Raw genomic sequence first — 14780 nt, 5'->3', positions numbered from 1 at the left:
TGCAGTACTGCATCCAGTTCTAGGCTCCCCAGAACAAGATAGATATGGACTTAACTAGAGGGAGCCCAGCACAGGGCCACAAAGATGATTAAGGGACTGGAGCATCTGTCATGCGAGGAGAGGCTGAGACTTTAGCTTGGACAAGAGAAGGCTCAGGTAATCTTACGTACATGCATAAATAGCTGATGGGATGCAATGAAGAGGAGGGAGCCAGCCTCTTCTTGGTAGTCCCCACTGACAGAACAAGAGGCAATGGGCACAAATTAGAGCACATGAAGTTGCACTGGAACACAATAAAACACTTTTTTTATTGTGAGGGATGTTGTACACTGGCAGAGGCTGCAGAGTCTCATCTGTGGAGATACTCAAAACTCAACTGGACACGCTCCTGGACAACCTCTGTTAGCTGACTCTGCTTGGGCCAGGTGGGTTGACCTCCTCTCAGGAGGTCCCTTCGAACCTCAACAATTCTGTAAATTCATTTGCAATTTCTCACCAAAATGTCCTTGCCTTGCTGTGATCTCTTCCATCCACCATCTAAATTTAGTGCTGGATAATACAGTTACTATCACCAGGTATTGTTTTTGCAATGCTTATTTCTTAGGTAGGCCACGTGGGAAATTAGGTCTTTAAAAGTGTTTAATCACTATAAATCACCAGGAAGACCAATAATGCAACATCCTTGGTAAGTATTTGAGATATGTAAAAAACAGACCATGTTTTTGACTGTTCTATGCAAGCTAGCATTAGACGTAGTATTTCTTGTCTAGAATCAAAATGGCATTTCTGCCTGGTATGGTTCTGTGGAGGATGTGTGCCAGCATCAAGTGTTGGTAATCAACAGGATAATCATCCTAGACAGTTTTAATTAGGAAGCGAAGTGGGGGTTTTGGGCAAAAGGATGGTTACCCTTACAAGCTCTGAGACTGAATTCTTGGACTTGCTCTTCCATAGCCCTGAGGTAAGGGAAGGAAGCTGAAGCATTGCTAAACGTTGTCCTGTTGGCCGTGAGGCAGGAAAGCGCACGCTCGGAGTTGGCGTGCTTCGAAGTCGCTGCCTCCCCTGTTTCAAGACAACCTGTAGCTGTGGCGGGGCTCCTGCTCGCACAAGGCTGGCGAGCGGCCCCTCCCGCCGGCCCGCTGCGGGCTCCCGGGCGCCACGGCCTCGGGGGCGGCCGCCGCCCGCCCGCTCCCAGCCTCGGGAGAGGCGCAAGGACGGAACGACCCGCCCCAGGGGGGCCGCGGCTCCTCGGCGCCTGCCCCGCTGCTCACCATGGGAGCCACCCGCCGCCCTTCCGGGAGCCGGCGGTAGCCGCTCCGGGCGGCCGAGACTCCTCATGCGCGGCGGTACCGCCGGCACGCTCGCGGGGCGGGGCGGCAGACGCCAGCCGGCGGCGCGCGGGCAGCTATAGCGAGGCCCTGCCGGGCACCGCCTCTTGCTCCGCCCCGCAGGAGGACGCCCCGCCCCTTCCGGTGCAGGCGGCGAAGATGGTGGGTCTGGCTCGCTGCGCCGCGGAGAGGGCCTGGCCCGGCGGGTCGGCAGAGCCCGCGTCTCCGCCTTCAGGGCGGCGTGCAGGTTTCCATCCCGCGCAGCGGGCCGGGAGGCTGGCCTGGGCTAGTGGCTGTGGCGGCCCCAGTGGTGACGCTGCCGGCGCTCGCCACTCGGGTCCTGGCGGGGACCCGGGAGCCCGCCTGCCGCCTGGGCCGGGCCTGGCGATGGCGACGGCGGGACGGCGAGCGCCCGGCGTGGTGGCGATGGGCGGCAGCCCCGCTTTGTGGGGCGCGGGGGTTCGCCTGCGGCCGGGGCCGTGGCGGCGAGGGGCGCGGCGTCCTCGGCGCGCGCGGTGCAGGGCTCCTGCCTCCGGTTGTTCGGTTGACGGCTGGCGAAGGGCTGCTCTGTCTCAGCTTTATTTAGCGAAAGGTTTCACTCGCAGCCTGTCCCTGGGAAGAATTTAGCCAGGCCGCGAAGTGGCGATGTGAGGTGCGCCGTCAGCCCCGTGCTCAAAGCAGACAAAGAGGTGTCTGTTTCCAAACAGTTCCTACTGCTAGTGGTGGTGACTAAATGATACCTCGGTACTAAAACCTCTTGAGCTGGTAATGCAACTGACGTTTTGTTGGTACTTTTTACAGGGGACACCGCAAAAGGATGTTATAATAAAACCCGATGCCCCAAGCATGTTGCTTTCGGAGAAGCATGCGGACTATATAGCTTCGTATGGGACAAAGAAAGATGATTATGTATGTATGATTTGTTTCAGTACAGCTCGGAGTTGAGGGTTAGGTGCATGCTGCCAAGCTAATTGTTTCTGGCCCTGCAGCTCAGCGTGTAAAAGAGGTCTGTGATGAGCCTTGGCATGTATTGCCTGAGTATAAATTTGAAGATAATCAGTTTAGCTCTAGAATCACTCTGAGGCCTGAGGAATTAACTACTCGTTGCTTCTTCATCCACTAGAATGCGCAAGGAGTATAGCTGCGTTTACATGTTGCCCCTTTGATGGGACAACATACGGAATCTCACACCAGCACTTCTTTGTGCTTTCTAGGTTTGATGAACACTTTAACTAGCATCAGTTTTATAGTCACAGGTCATCAGATGTAGCCTACAACAGTAGGATTCCAGTTCCAGCAGGTGAAAAAATGTCAATAACTGCTTATGCCTGAAGAAAAGTTGCAGTTACTTTTACTGTCCACAGAAGAACTCTAGGCACTGTTGCTTGTGATTGTTGTTCTTGTGCTTAGAAAGTACTGCATGTAGAAAATAATGTTTATGGGTAGTGTAGGTGATGTAACCAATGTAAGAGAATTCAATATGAAATTTCACTTCTTAGTGCAGCTTTAGATTGTGGCAGTTTTGGCCCTTGGAAGTAAGTTTCATTAAATGTTAGACTTGTTATTTTTGAGACTAGTTGGGGTGGTAATTGGAGTGGTGGTTTGGATGCCAGGATGATAACTGATAATCTGAATTGGTGCCTAACTACTTGTATGTGTTTAATTTGACATGGAGCTTGATGCTTTGAACTAGAAGATAGAGGGGAGGAAGGGAATGTAGTATGTGTAGACATATACACGTGTATGTGCCTGTATGTATGCGTGTATATACATACATGCATGGTGTACAGAGTATTTGAGTGGCTGATACATAGCAAGTTGTTAGTGGGATGGAAGATGGTTGACATGTTACAAACTTTAAGTGTTAACTAATGTATTTTCATTGCTCTATATTGATGATGTGCTTATCTGATTAAGAACTAAAATAATGCACTACTTAGGAATACTGTATGTCGGAGTATTTGAGGATGAGTGGTGTTTACTGGGGGCTGACAGCAATGGATCTCATGGGGCAGCTGCACCGAATGAACAAAGAAGAAATTCTGGCATTCATCAAATCATGTCAACATGAATGTGGTGGAATAAGTGCCAGCATAGGTCATGATCCTCATCTTCTCTATACCCTCAGTGCTGTCCAGGTAAATGTAACAGGGTAATTTTAGAAACATTTGTAATTAATGATTTTGATGATTGCAGATTTACGAGCCAGGTACTGTTGGATCCTGATAGCAAAAACTATTTCAGTACCTTATTAAAAAAATAAAATCTAATGGACAAAACTTTAGGATTTAGCTGTAGCGTTTCCTAAAAAATTGTCAGATTTGGGAACGTGCTTTTAATGATGATTTAATGATGACTGCATTCTTGATACGTTTTGTAACAGTCTTGAAATACTTTTCAGCTACAGGTTTTACTGGAATTTTTTGTAGATAATTTTGGATTTTATAAATTCTTAGTGTACATTGAGGCGAAAGATACGTATGACCAGAATAAGAGTAAAGTTTTGGATTTTATTTTTTAATGTATATATTACAATTGCTATATATTATAATGTTTATATAAATGTATAATTATGTGTAGTGTGTTTACACTTTAGTACTGTACAAAAGAAACATTGTAGTACTTGGTTCTTGTGTTCCTCAAATCTGCTTTTTTTGTGTATAACTTAAAAATGATACTAGTCTGTTAAGCATTTTATTTATTTATTTGGTGTGTACTCTTCCCCTGAGAAAAAGTAATTCTCAATCTTATTTTTTCACCATAACTATCTCCATTATAGATTTAATTTCTCACTATGTCTTGTGTCTTTTTTTTCCTTTTTTTTTTTTTTCCCCCACTCCCTCTCATGTAAACTATCGTGGAAAAAAAAATACCGAAAAGGCTCAAATGCTTCTGAACAATTGCTTGATTGCTTGCATAATGTATCTCTAGTCTAATCTTATGGAAGAAATATTTAAATGGTGTTACAAATAAATAAGATAGCATTCTGTTTTAGGAAGAAAGTGTGTTGGATTTAAGGTGTTGGATTTGAAACCCTTAGGTAGGACAGGAGAACGCTGTTTTGTTGGGTCGGTGATGAATGTTGGCACGTATTATCTGCTCTAAAGTTGATATTTATCACCACTTTAGCTCTAGAATTACTCTGAGAACCAGGAAACTAAAGTTTCTTTAGGCTATGGTGTTTGAGCTTTTCCAAACTGTCCAGTGGAACTCCTTTCACAAGTTCTAATCCAGTGTAAGGAGAAAGGGGTACAATTAAAGGTTGTTTACTTTTACATATGAGAAATATTAATTCTTAAATAAATACTTGAGGTATTTTCATGTTAACTGAATGCAGCTCTAGATGTGCGAAGCTGAAAAGTTTTAGCAAATGCTGATGTAAAATATTCGTGGTAAACTTAACCAGCATGTCTTAATGAGCATGCATATTCTTAGTGAACAAACACCGTTTAGTCCTGTCTACATATTCAGAATGCATAAAGGGTCATATCACATCTTCCTTTGATCACAATTAATAGTAATTTGTTCAGATTTACTTTTTAAGGAGCATGCTATGATTATATATTTTCTGTTGGAGTTGTACGTTCTTTTTTGCATTTCTGTAAGACTTAAATTTTATCTAACAAGTGAAAGATTCCAGCTAACTCTAGGTGTTCAAAGTCATAGTTGTTGGTATTTTTTCAGGATTGGCACTATACTATTGCTTGGTTTCAACTGCTCTTTCTATAATGCTACTTATAATAAATTCTTAATTACTCTCTTTACAGATTATGCAAGTTATGAGTAAAAACATGAAGCCAACTGGGGCTTGGAAACAGTACTGTTGTTTTTACATGACATTGTGTCATATGGGTTTATTGGTTCAAATCAGTGCTCGCTTGGAAAACTTTGTATTCCCTACTATGACCTTTATTTTTCTTCCAGAATATATTAACTGTATAGTTTGTGTCTAATGATATTGTTCATACTTTTTCTTAATTTATTGCAATTTGGTTCTTTTAATTATATTTAAAAATGGAATGTAAATAAAAATCTTGTAATTCGAAACTAATCATTGCTGACAGGCTTGGACTGTTAAGTGGTATTAGTAACTACCTGCTTAACTTATACTTGCACATATCCCAGTAGCAGCAGTGCACAAACTACAAATTTGTAAGTCTGGGATGTCATTATCCCATTACAAAATTAACCGTATTCAAATCTCTGTTCTACATAATACTAACATAGAAACAAATAAACCTGATCATGCTTTTGAAAGGAGAGCTGGAAGTTGGAAAGTAACAAAGCGTGAAAGAGTTCAACTTGAATTGCCTATATTTTCATTTGAGAATTTCTTTAAGTTTTTAGACAGATAGATGAACTCCAGTGAATGAAATTTTGTTTTGATAAGTCTTACCAAACAGTATTCACAGTCAATTAAAAGAAGTTTTTATAAATCCAAGATTTCTTTTTTTTAAAGAAATAAATTTTTAAAATTTTTGCACCTCTCTGATTGTTACTGTGTCTTTTTTTTCCAGATTCTTATCTTATATGATAGTCTTCATGTTGTTGATGTAAATAAAATTGTTGAATATATACAGAACTTGCAAAAAGAAGATGGATCATTTGCTGGAGACAAATGGGGTAATTTTTAGATCTTTAAAATTTAGTGACTAGGTTGACATGTGTAAGTCTGTGAACTTAAGTTTCCTTGAATGGTCTTTTTGCTTATGTATTGTATGTGAACACTTTTATTTTCTGAGTTATGAAAAAGGAGGTTTTTTGAAGGAAAGAGTTGTGTTTCATTCCTTTCATAAATATTCTAAACTTCAGTTCCATTCTTGTGTTAAAAATAAATTGCTCAGCTTTTAAAGAAGAAAACTTTCGGGCGTTTGTAACTTGGCAGTACTTTGATATACTAGATATGCTATTCCATAAGGAATGTTTTATCCTTGCTATTTAATGGCAGTTAGTTACGATCTTTATCCATGTTGGCTGTGGAAGGATCTTTCACTATATGGGAGTGAGAAAAACTGGTTTTGTACTCATGAACATTTGTTAATACCAATTTTGTTTCTGCACATAAATTATTTATGAACAAAGATGGTATTTTTAAGGTGTAGCATAAATATTTAGTCACTCTAAAAATACTTATCCCCACGGAACACTTAAATTTTAATAAAATGTATTGTATATCACTCATGTTGTTGTTCTGGTAAAATCAGCAATCAAGATCATGGCAGTGTGTATATGCTACTGTAAATGTAGCTGCTATGCTGTGTGTTAAAATGGTTCATAGTTTGCTGCATCCTTTTTGTTAAAGTATTGAAACAAATGTACTGAATGCACAATGGATTTACATTATTTCTGAAAGGCAGTTGGAGTGCAACTGAAGGAGTGTGATACCTGATGTAGTACAGAACAGCACCTTTGTTTTATATGTTTCAGCTTGTGGATTTTTTAAGAAGAAAAGTCTTGTGTCAGTTTGACCAAAAAATTGAATGCTTGTGGCTGGGTTCAATTTTAAAATTTGACTTCAAGTATTAATTGCTCACAGTTTGTGCTAGGAGAGTTGCATTGGTATGGATTATATTGGTATACTGAGCAATCATTCTGCTATAGGTGTAGCATTTTTGGTTTAACTTCCAGCTATACATATGCAAAAGAAAACTTGCAACTTTCATCAGTCTTATGGCTTCTGACCAGATTTAAGGCAGATCAAGAGTTGTGTCTTGAGTATTTTTGAGTCCACTGCTTTGCAATTATCTAGTAGAGCACTACAGATAAACTCTAAAATTATAGTTATTTGTAAATTACCACCAGTTGAATTGATTTGGATATATATCTGACTATACACCACCTCAAAATGAGTTGTTCGCTTTTATGTGCAGTAAACATACAGATCTCTTGAGTTGTAATGTACACTTTCTGAATTACTGAGGAAATAATTCATGGGCTGGAAAAGGAAACAGTATGGGGGCAGGTTTTGGCTGAGTTTTGTTGTTCAGTGTAAAACCTAGTATTTTAACATTTTCTGCCATATTTTCAGTGGTGATTTAAATGTATTTTTTGTTGTTGTTAATAAAAATACTCTTACTTCATTCCCTGTCCCCCCATGTTCTAGGAGAAATAGATACAAGGTTCTCCTTCTGTGCTGTGGCAACTCTTGCACTTCTGGTAAGTCCTAAATCATTACTTGCACAAGTACAGAATCTTCTCTTTGGTACTGCTGAAGTTTCTGTAGTTAATAAGCTTGGTAGAACGTAAAGCGCATTAGTTGCTTTTCTGACTTGCAGGGAAAGCTGGATGCTATTGATGTGGGGAAAGCAGTAGAATTCGTTTTGTCCTGTATGAACTTTGATGGAGGATTTGGTTGTAGACCAGGTTCCGAATCACATGCAGGACAGGTGAGTTTTTCTTCATATGGAAATGTTTCAAGTTAGCAAGCATCGCATACTGCCTATAAATGTTTCTTTACAACATCTATCAGTGATATCAATTGATACACCTTTCTTGTTTCCCAAATGCCTGATTCTAATACCTTAGTTAAAATAAATGAACAAATATATAGATAAATCTGAGAAGACGAGTAGAGACTTGAGAGGTTATAGTCTGGGCAAAAAAAAAAAAAAATCATAAGGGAACTTAGGACTGTGTTTCAATCTTCACATAGTGATGTTGGAATAGTTAGCACAAGGATTTTTAGAGAATGGGAAATGGGTATTAATGGAGACATTGGACAAGATCTATCACTGTGTCTGCCACAAATCATAATGCCACAAATCATAATGAAACATAAAGGCCAGTTGTATAATATGTTTGATATTTATCAACTGATGAACTCAAAAATGAGACGTGAACTTTCTCAAGGGGAGGCTTGCTTAATTTTTTGAGGTAAGTCACTTTTAAGATGATGGCTAACTCGGGCATGGGAACATTTTTCATGTTTTGTTACAGGCACTGAAGAGTTTTGCTAGTGACAGTGAGTTCTGAAAAATGCTCAGTAAAATCTAGCTGAGAAGAGAATGCAGTAGTATAACTGGAACAAATTAAGGGATCTCTCAAGGAAGAGAATCTCAATGGCTCTTTCCGGCAGAAAATTTACATTAAAAACTACCTTTCCTATCATTTTTTTTTGTCATGGAAGGGATTATTGCACTTAAGCTGAATTTATGAATAGAAATCAACTTTTAATAAAATATTTTAATGCTGTTGCAATCACCCGTTTTTATATTGTGTGATTATGGTGAGCAATGCCATATCCAGGAGTCACCTCAGCACATAAAAATACTAGAGGTATTTTGTTGAGAAGTGTTGGGTTTCCCCGCCCTTCTTTTTTTTAAATGGGGGGGGGGGGGGGGGGGAACTTTAGCCTGGTACATGTACCTTATCTTATGAATTTTATCTACAGTAGCATTGCCCATATGGTCTAAACAGCTGGACCATGTTCTGCTGTTCAAGGAAGTCAGATTAAGTAGCTGAACCCACTCTGCAGCTGGCATTTCCTTGCGAGTATTAGATCTGTTGTGCATATTCACATACTCATTAAAATGCTGTAAAGGGCAGCTCCTTTGCCTGCACAGTAGTTCAAAAGTTTTCTGGGAATATCACATTTATTTTGCAGTATTCTTGGATGGGCATATCCCTGTTGATGTGTGCTTTTGTTGGGTTGGTTTTTGTTGTCTTTTTGTGCCTGTGTTCTATTGGGAAAAGGCAGTTATGAGCAGGCTTCAGTTGACATTGTGGTTTCTTGCAGTTTGTGCTTGGCTGCTTTCTTAGTGACTGCATGAAATGTGACCAGAGTATGCTGTTGCACTGTAAATGTTGTTTCCCAGGAAAAAATAAACAGGGATTAGTCAATGGACATACACTACATGACGCATTGAAAGTAAGCCTGACATGACTAGATGTACATGGGATTGACAGGATGGTTAATGATCAGGGTTAACCCGTTTCTGCTAGAGAATTCATTTAGTCTTTAGTTTGCTCTCCACAAGCCTTAGGGTAAGAGGCACATACAGGAACAAACCATAGGCTGGATGCAAAATTTTTGTAAAGGCCATATCCAACCTGCAGGAATCAGTTTGTGTACTCTGGCTTGAGAGTCTGTGTTTTTAAAACAAAACTGTATGGCTCTGATCTTTTAGCACTAAACCTTGCATTAGTGTCTTATATTAGTAAAATCTTACTGTTCTATAATTACATTGTGTAACTGGTACTTTTATACAAAAGCAACTGTAACAGTAACATACTTTTCTAGTAAAACTCGTTGAAACTAAAAGTTGAAATGTGTGCTTATTTTGCATTGTGTTTGCATGACTGTATTCCTGCTTTGAGATTTTCCTGCATTTAGTCTGCTAAACTATGCTTAGTTTTTAAATACACAAAAAATTTATGTCTGTAATTTTAGATCTATTGTTGCACAGGATTTCTGGCTATAACAGACCAGTTGCATCAAATAAATGTTGACTTGCTGGGTTGGTGGCTTTGTGAACGTCAGCTACCTTCTGGAGGTCTCAACGGACGACCAGAGAAGGTATTAGGTGGCTTCTTTTGCTTTTCAAACATCAATAGAGATTATTTTTTCTAAAGCTGAAGTACTTCTGGAAAATGTCATGACTTCTATGAAATCTTTAGTAAACTTTTCAAAGAAGTCAGGCCTTCATTTTGATTCTTCATTTTGTCACTAGCAGTTGTCATGCAGTCCTTATCTATGCTTCGTTTCAGTCTGCAGTTTTAGGAAAGTAAACATACTGAAGTATGTCTTGCTGACCACTTGAACTAGTATACTGTTAAATAAGGGCTTGAATATTTTCTGACATTGGGAATGAGCTCTTCTGTAGGATTTGTACAAAAATTACTGTTTTACTGGATGTAAATCCTGGGTGTAATAGTATTTCACATCACACTAGGAAATTGTGTAACCTAGAATAATCTCCACTGGCAAATAGATAATGAAGGAACAGATTTTTTTCAAAAAAAATGAAACTAGTTGATACGAAGTTCTTTGTACTTACTCCTGAAAAAGGTGCTGTGTTTTTTTAGCCACTCTCACAGAAGGTGAATGCTGTTTCAAAAATCAGATTCTTGTGGTTTTGTTTCTTGAAGAAGGGGAGAGGTTTGAAAAGAGACTTTCCCTTCCTGAAGAAGGGAAGTAATCTGAAAAGAGACTGCACCCAGGAACATTATTCTCTCTTACCCCAAAGAAACTCTTTAACTGTTGTTCCTCTGCAAGAGTATTATGGCAGAACACCTAGTAATTTGCAGAATCACCAATAAAATTGGCAACACCAAGTTTAAACCAAAATCAAATAATAATCTGTTTCTCTGCTTGCCAGTTACCTGATGTATGTTATTCATGGTGGGTGCTAGCATCTTTGAAGATGATTGGTAGGTTACATTGGATTGACAGAGAGAAACTGCGCTGCTTTATTTTGGCTTGCCAGGATGAGGAGACTGGAGGATTTGCTGACAGACCAGGAGATATGGTAAATAATCCTTTACTAAATAAAATATACTTAACTGAAAATGGCAACTGAAAATTGCAACTGAAAATGTAAGTTTTCTTGTTTGAGTGTAACTCAACTCATGATCCAGGTGTGTTTTGCAGAGCCTGTGTTCTACTTTGAAGGAAAGAATAGGGTGGAGTTGCTTTCGAAGGCTTACTTGGGGAGCACATGTTTTATATTGCACTTGTACTAGAGTATCCCCCACTGAAGTCAGTTGCCATTTCTTACAAGTTGTGGTTTGGTTCCCATTACACATACCACACAAATTGTTTCTCACACGACCACTTGGAAGATCTCTGTAAAAATCCTGTGTTTGGTGATGGTTTTTGGGGGATGTGTCGGGTTTTGGGGGGCTTGTTTTGTTTTGTAAAATGATATGCAAGCTAGAGTCCAGTGCAGGTTAAGTAGTCTTCAGTTGTCTTGGTGGTTTTGCCTGATCTAGATGAGTTGTAAGTTTTTAACAAGAATCCTTATATGCTAACTTTTGTTCTGTGCCAGCCCAGCCACTGAATGAATCCTCTCACTGGCATTTGTCTAGATGAGGGAGGAAGAAGCTTTTTTGATAACTTTATGAAGAGGCTGGTGGTATGGATTTTCTGCTTGGTTGAGAGAGCAGTTACGGTTTGGCTGGTCTGTTCTCTGGTTTCAAGCGGAAATAATTGAGATTGTCCAGGCAAAATGACATATGAAGTTTGTATCTTTCAAGGGTGCTGGACAGATAAAACTAAAAGTATTATGAGACCTCAGTGTAATTCCTATAGAACACTTGGCTGCTTATTTTTCAACAGTCAGAGGGAAGTCTTAGCTGTTTTTACTGTAGCTGACCGTGTCTTCTTTCTCCACAAATGCATTAAAAACTGAAGTAGCTTTCCATTTCTTTGCAAGCCGATACGTTATTCCCACTTGAGGGAGGGGGGGAAATCTCTTTATTCTGGTCTGTCATTTGGAAACTGTTGTGGTGCTGTTAAAATGAGAAGGTTTTTGTATTTCTAAGGAGGTCACAGAAAGACTTTTTCCCCTTTCCAGAATTCTCCAAGAAAAACCTAACACTTAAAGTCTTAATGCTTTTCTGGCTTTGAGATTAAAATTGAGCTATTGAACTATTTTTGTCTTGCTAGGAGAGCAACTTTGCAGAGCCTTTTCTCTATATCTAATGCAGGCACCCTTGGAAGAGTTTTTGCCTATTATGTTAGCAGTTATTTCATATTATTTTTACCTGCCATCCATTGCTGAAGTGGGCACTGCCATAGAAACGTTGACCTCCACAGGTTTTTGCTTTGTTCTTGCAGAAACTCATTCCTAACAGACCCTGTTGTTTTGGGTTTTTTTTCTTTTTTTGGGGGGGCAGAGAGGGTTGTGGTGTTTCATTTGTTTGTTTGGGTTTTTTTGCTTTTGGTTTTTTTTTGTGGGCTTGGGAGGGGTTTTTTGGTTTGGTGGTTTTGTTTGTTTTTTGCTTTTGGGGTCAGTGCGTGTTTCTCTCTCTTTTTTTTTTTTTTTTTTTTTTTTTTTTTAAATCTGGATTCTAGTCTTTGGATTTGACATTGTGATTGTATTTCAGGTTTTGAACACTTGACAATAAGACAGCTCTGTCATCCTTTTTTAAGTTCCAAGCAGCTAGTTCTCAAGAACTTAGTAGCTGTGCTTATTAGCTCTTAGTTGTAGTTCAGCAGGTTTTTCCTTTTTTATTTGCTTTAAAGAAAATTGCAGAAGGGAGCAGACAACATAGCAGGAGATACATCTTCTAGGAATCTGGGTTTCCCTGAACATACGTACTGTTCATCAAGAGGTTGAATCTGTAATTTCATTTGCACACTTCCCATTGGGGACCATCTCCCCTTCTGGGCCTGTCTATTTGTACAAGGAAATTCTGTCTTGCCATTCCTGAAGTGTACTGTTTATTATTATTATTTTGCTCTGTACTTGTTTATTTTACCTCTCCTCTAATGACCACACACTCATTCTGGGAAGGAGCAAGTAAACATACGTCTGAGCTTTGACCACACCTGTAATGTGGCTGCCAAACCATTGAGGAGCAAGACTTGCTATGGTAGTGCAGTTTGAACCTTCTAGGCTGTGATCAATGGTTGGAGATCCTGTATATGGCTATAACATGGTAATTCAGCTTAGTTTACTGCAGTATGGAACCCTTGTGATAAGATCCAGAAGTTCCACTAATGCAAACAGGATAGACGTTGCACCAGACAGCACAGGTACTTTTGAATAGGATTTTGTAGAATGGCAAATTAACTCCACTGACAGGATGCTTATGTTATGAGACTTCATAGTCTATTGCAGTTATGTGGCGATACATGGTTTTAGGAAAGGTTTGTATAGTGAAGGAATACTTGGATACCAAATAACTGCTCCTGTCTCTTCTGGGTTTTTTCTTCCTTGTATTTTTTCCTTTCAGTTTTCTTAGCACAGTAGGTTGCTACTCCTCTCTCAAGATTTTACAGCACTGTATTCAGAGACAATTAAAGAGCATTATAATGTTGCTGAAGAGCAAATGGGGAATTTATGGAAGTGGTACTTGTAGATGATCAAATGTACTTTCAAAATTTTTATTATCTTTGCTTCTGCTACCCTATGACATTGCATGCTAATGGAGACACGTGAGTGCTTCCTGCCAAATTCAGAGTTGAAAATCACCTTAGCAGCAGACAACTGACAATGATCTCTGAGTAAATCATAGTATTGTAAACGCATGGTGTGGAAATCGTCTTGCCTGTCAACTCATGTCAGCACAAATGAAAGTTTGTTCAGTTGCATTGTCTTCTCCAGCCATGGAGATTTGCAGTTCTCTTGCTAGCAAACAAAAGCCTCATTCCATACAAATGAAAAGCTGATTGACTTTTGGAAATGGACACAAACTTTCTTTCTTCTCCCAGGTGGATCCGTTTCACACTTTATTTGGAATTGCTGGATTATCTTTATTAGGAGAAGAACAAATTAAGGCCGTCAATCCCGTCTTCTGTATGCCAGAAGATGTCCTTCGAAGAATAAACGTACAGCCTGAGCTTGTGAGCTAAGACTTGTAGAGACAAAAGGTTGATATACCCAGTTGCTTTGGTTTTACTGATTTAAGTAATCTCATCTCTGAAACTCTTAGCATATTCTTTGAGATGTGTTTACATTACAAAAGTAAAGCAATAGCTTTACCGTGGGCTTTGTCACTTTGTAAACTGTATCAGAACAGGCTTGCTCTAATAATCTGAGTGTAACATGTTCTTTGGTTGTATATAAGAGATATAGAAACATTTCTAATCTGTATCTAAATATATGGGCCTTTGCATTTTTTTAAATAATCAAGTCAAAGCAATAGTGTGAATGCTTAATTTTGTATTCCTGTGATATCAATCATGCTAGCATCTGTCTTTACACAAGCGTGTTTTGATGGTGGATCACACAAAGCACTTTAAAAGAATATGAAAAAAAAAAACCCCAAACAAAAACCCTACTTAAGCCATGCACTTAATGCCACACACTTGTATATTTAATTCTTCCTGTTTATGTTTGCCATCACTTTTATGTATTGAGAAATGAGCTTTTTCTTCTGATAGTAATTGATACCAGTGAAAACAAAAATTATGGTCCCATTAAGTATGTAAATGTCTTCATTTATGGATGAGTCCCTTAGGCAAAATTTTGCTGATATTTGAAATAGAGCATATCTTGAGTATGTATAGTGACACTTGCTAACATTAAGCATTCTAGAGAAGGTCTCTATAGGACAGTAACTTGTAACTGAATATGAAGTTGATCCTAAATTTGTTGCTGGGTTGAAATCCTGCTTTCGTAGCTTTTAAGACAATAATTGCCAACACTTGATTATGGTGTAATTGAGAATAAAACTAGCCATGGAAAATACTTGTTCTCTGAAGGATGAAGTCCTCTTTGTCTTCACAGAAGCCCTAAAATTGCCTCTTAATTTACATTCCACACACCCTGGCTAAGACTGAATGGT

The 14780-nt window shown here is 39.3% G+C and overlaps 1 protein-coding gene and 2 non-coding genes across 5 annotated transcripts; all 3 read left to right on the top strand.

Moving 5' to 3' along the window:
* The first annotated feature begins 1287 nt into the window (after positions 1 to 1287).
* RABGGTB (Rab geranylgeranyltransferase subunit beta) lies at positions 1288 to 14683 on the top strand. Of its 3 annotated transcripts, none has more exons than XM_069788369.1 (9): positions 1288 to 1490; positions 2130 to 2237; positions 3269 to 3466; positions 5846 to 5951; positions 7432 to 7484; positions 7604 to 7714; positions 9718 to 9843; positions 10646 to 10795; positions 13705 to 14683. In XM_069788369.1, the coding sequence occupies exons 1-9, from the start codon at positions 1488 to 1490 to the stop codon at positions 13843 to 13845; spliced, it is 996 nt and encodes a 331-aa protein (XP_069644470.1). In that variant the 5' UTR covers positions 1288 to 1487; the 3' UTR covers positions 13846 to 14683. The 3 variants fall into 3 exon arrangements, with proteins under 3 accessions (XP_069644470.1, XP_069644471.1, XP_069644469.1); XM_069788368.1 differs by lacking the exon at positions 1288 to 1490 and adding an exon at positions 1632 to 1748; XM_069788370.1 differs by lacking the exons at positions 1288 to 1490; positions 3269 to 3466 and adding an exon at positions 1616 to 1748.
* Positions 2334 to 2416, top strand: LOC138686646 (small nucleolar RNA SNORD45). The gene has a single exon (XR_011325952.1). It is a non-coding gene; the product is annotated as a small nucleolar RNA SNORD45 (small nucleolar RNA).
* Positions 4396 to 4480, top strand: LOC138686648 (small nucleolar RNA SNORD45). The gene has a single exon (XR_011325954.1). It is a non-coding gene; the product is annotated as a small nucleolar RNA SNORD45 (small nucleolar RNA).
* Positions 14684 to 14780: the final 97 nt, after the last annotated feature.

The sequence above is a fragment of the Haliaeetus albicilla genome, chromosome 8 (genome assembly GCF_947461875.1).
Source record: "Haliaeetus albicilla chromosome 8, bHalAlb1.1, whole genome shotgun sequence".
In the NCBI taxonomy this organism is placed as follows: Eukaryota; Metazoa; Chordata; class Aves; order Accipitriformes; family Accipitridae; genus Haliaeetus; species Haliaeetus albicilla.
Note: the sequence above shows the minus strand (reverse complement) of the source record. Positions and strands in the feature narration are given on the sequence as shown.

Bases quoted from the DNA above. Each gene is read 5' to 3' on its own strand.
- RABGGTB (XM_069788368.1), top strand. From the start codon at position 1,716: ATGGCGACGGCGGGACGGCGAGCGCCCGGCGTG. The intron at 2,238-3,268 runs GTATGTATGATT...TGCACTACTTAG, and splicing joins GGACAAAGAAAGATGATTAT to GAATACTGTATGTCGGAGTA. The intron at 7,485-7,603 runs GTAAGTCCTAAA...TCTGACTTGCAG, and splicing joins TGGCAACTCTTGCACTTCTG to GGAAAGCTGGATGCTATTGA.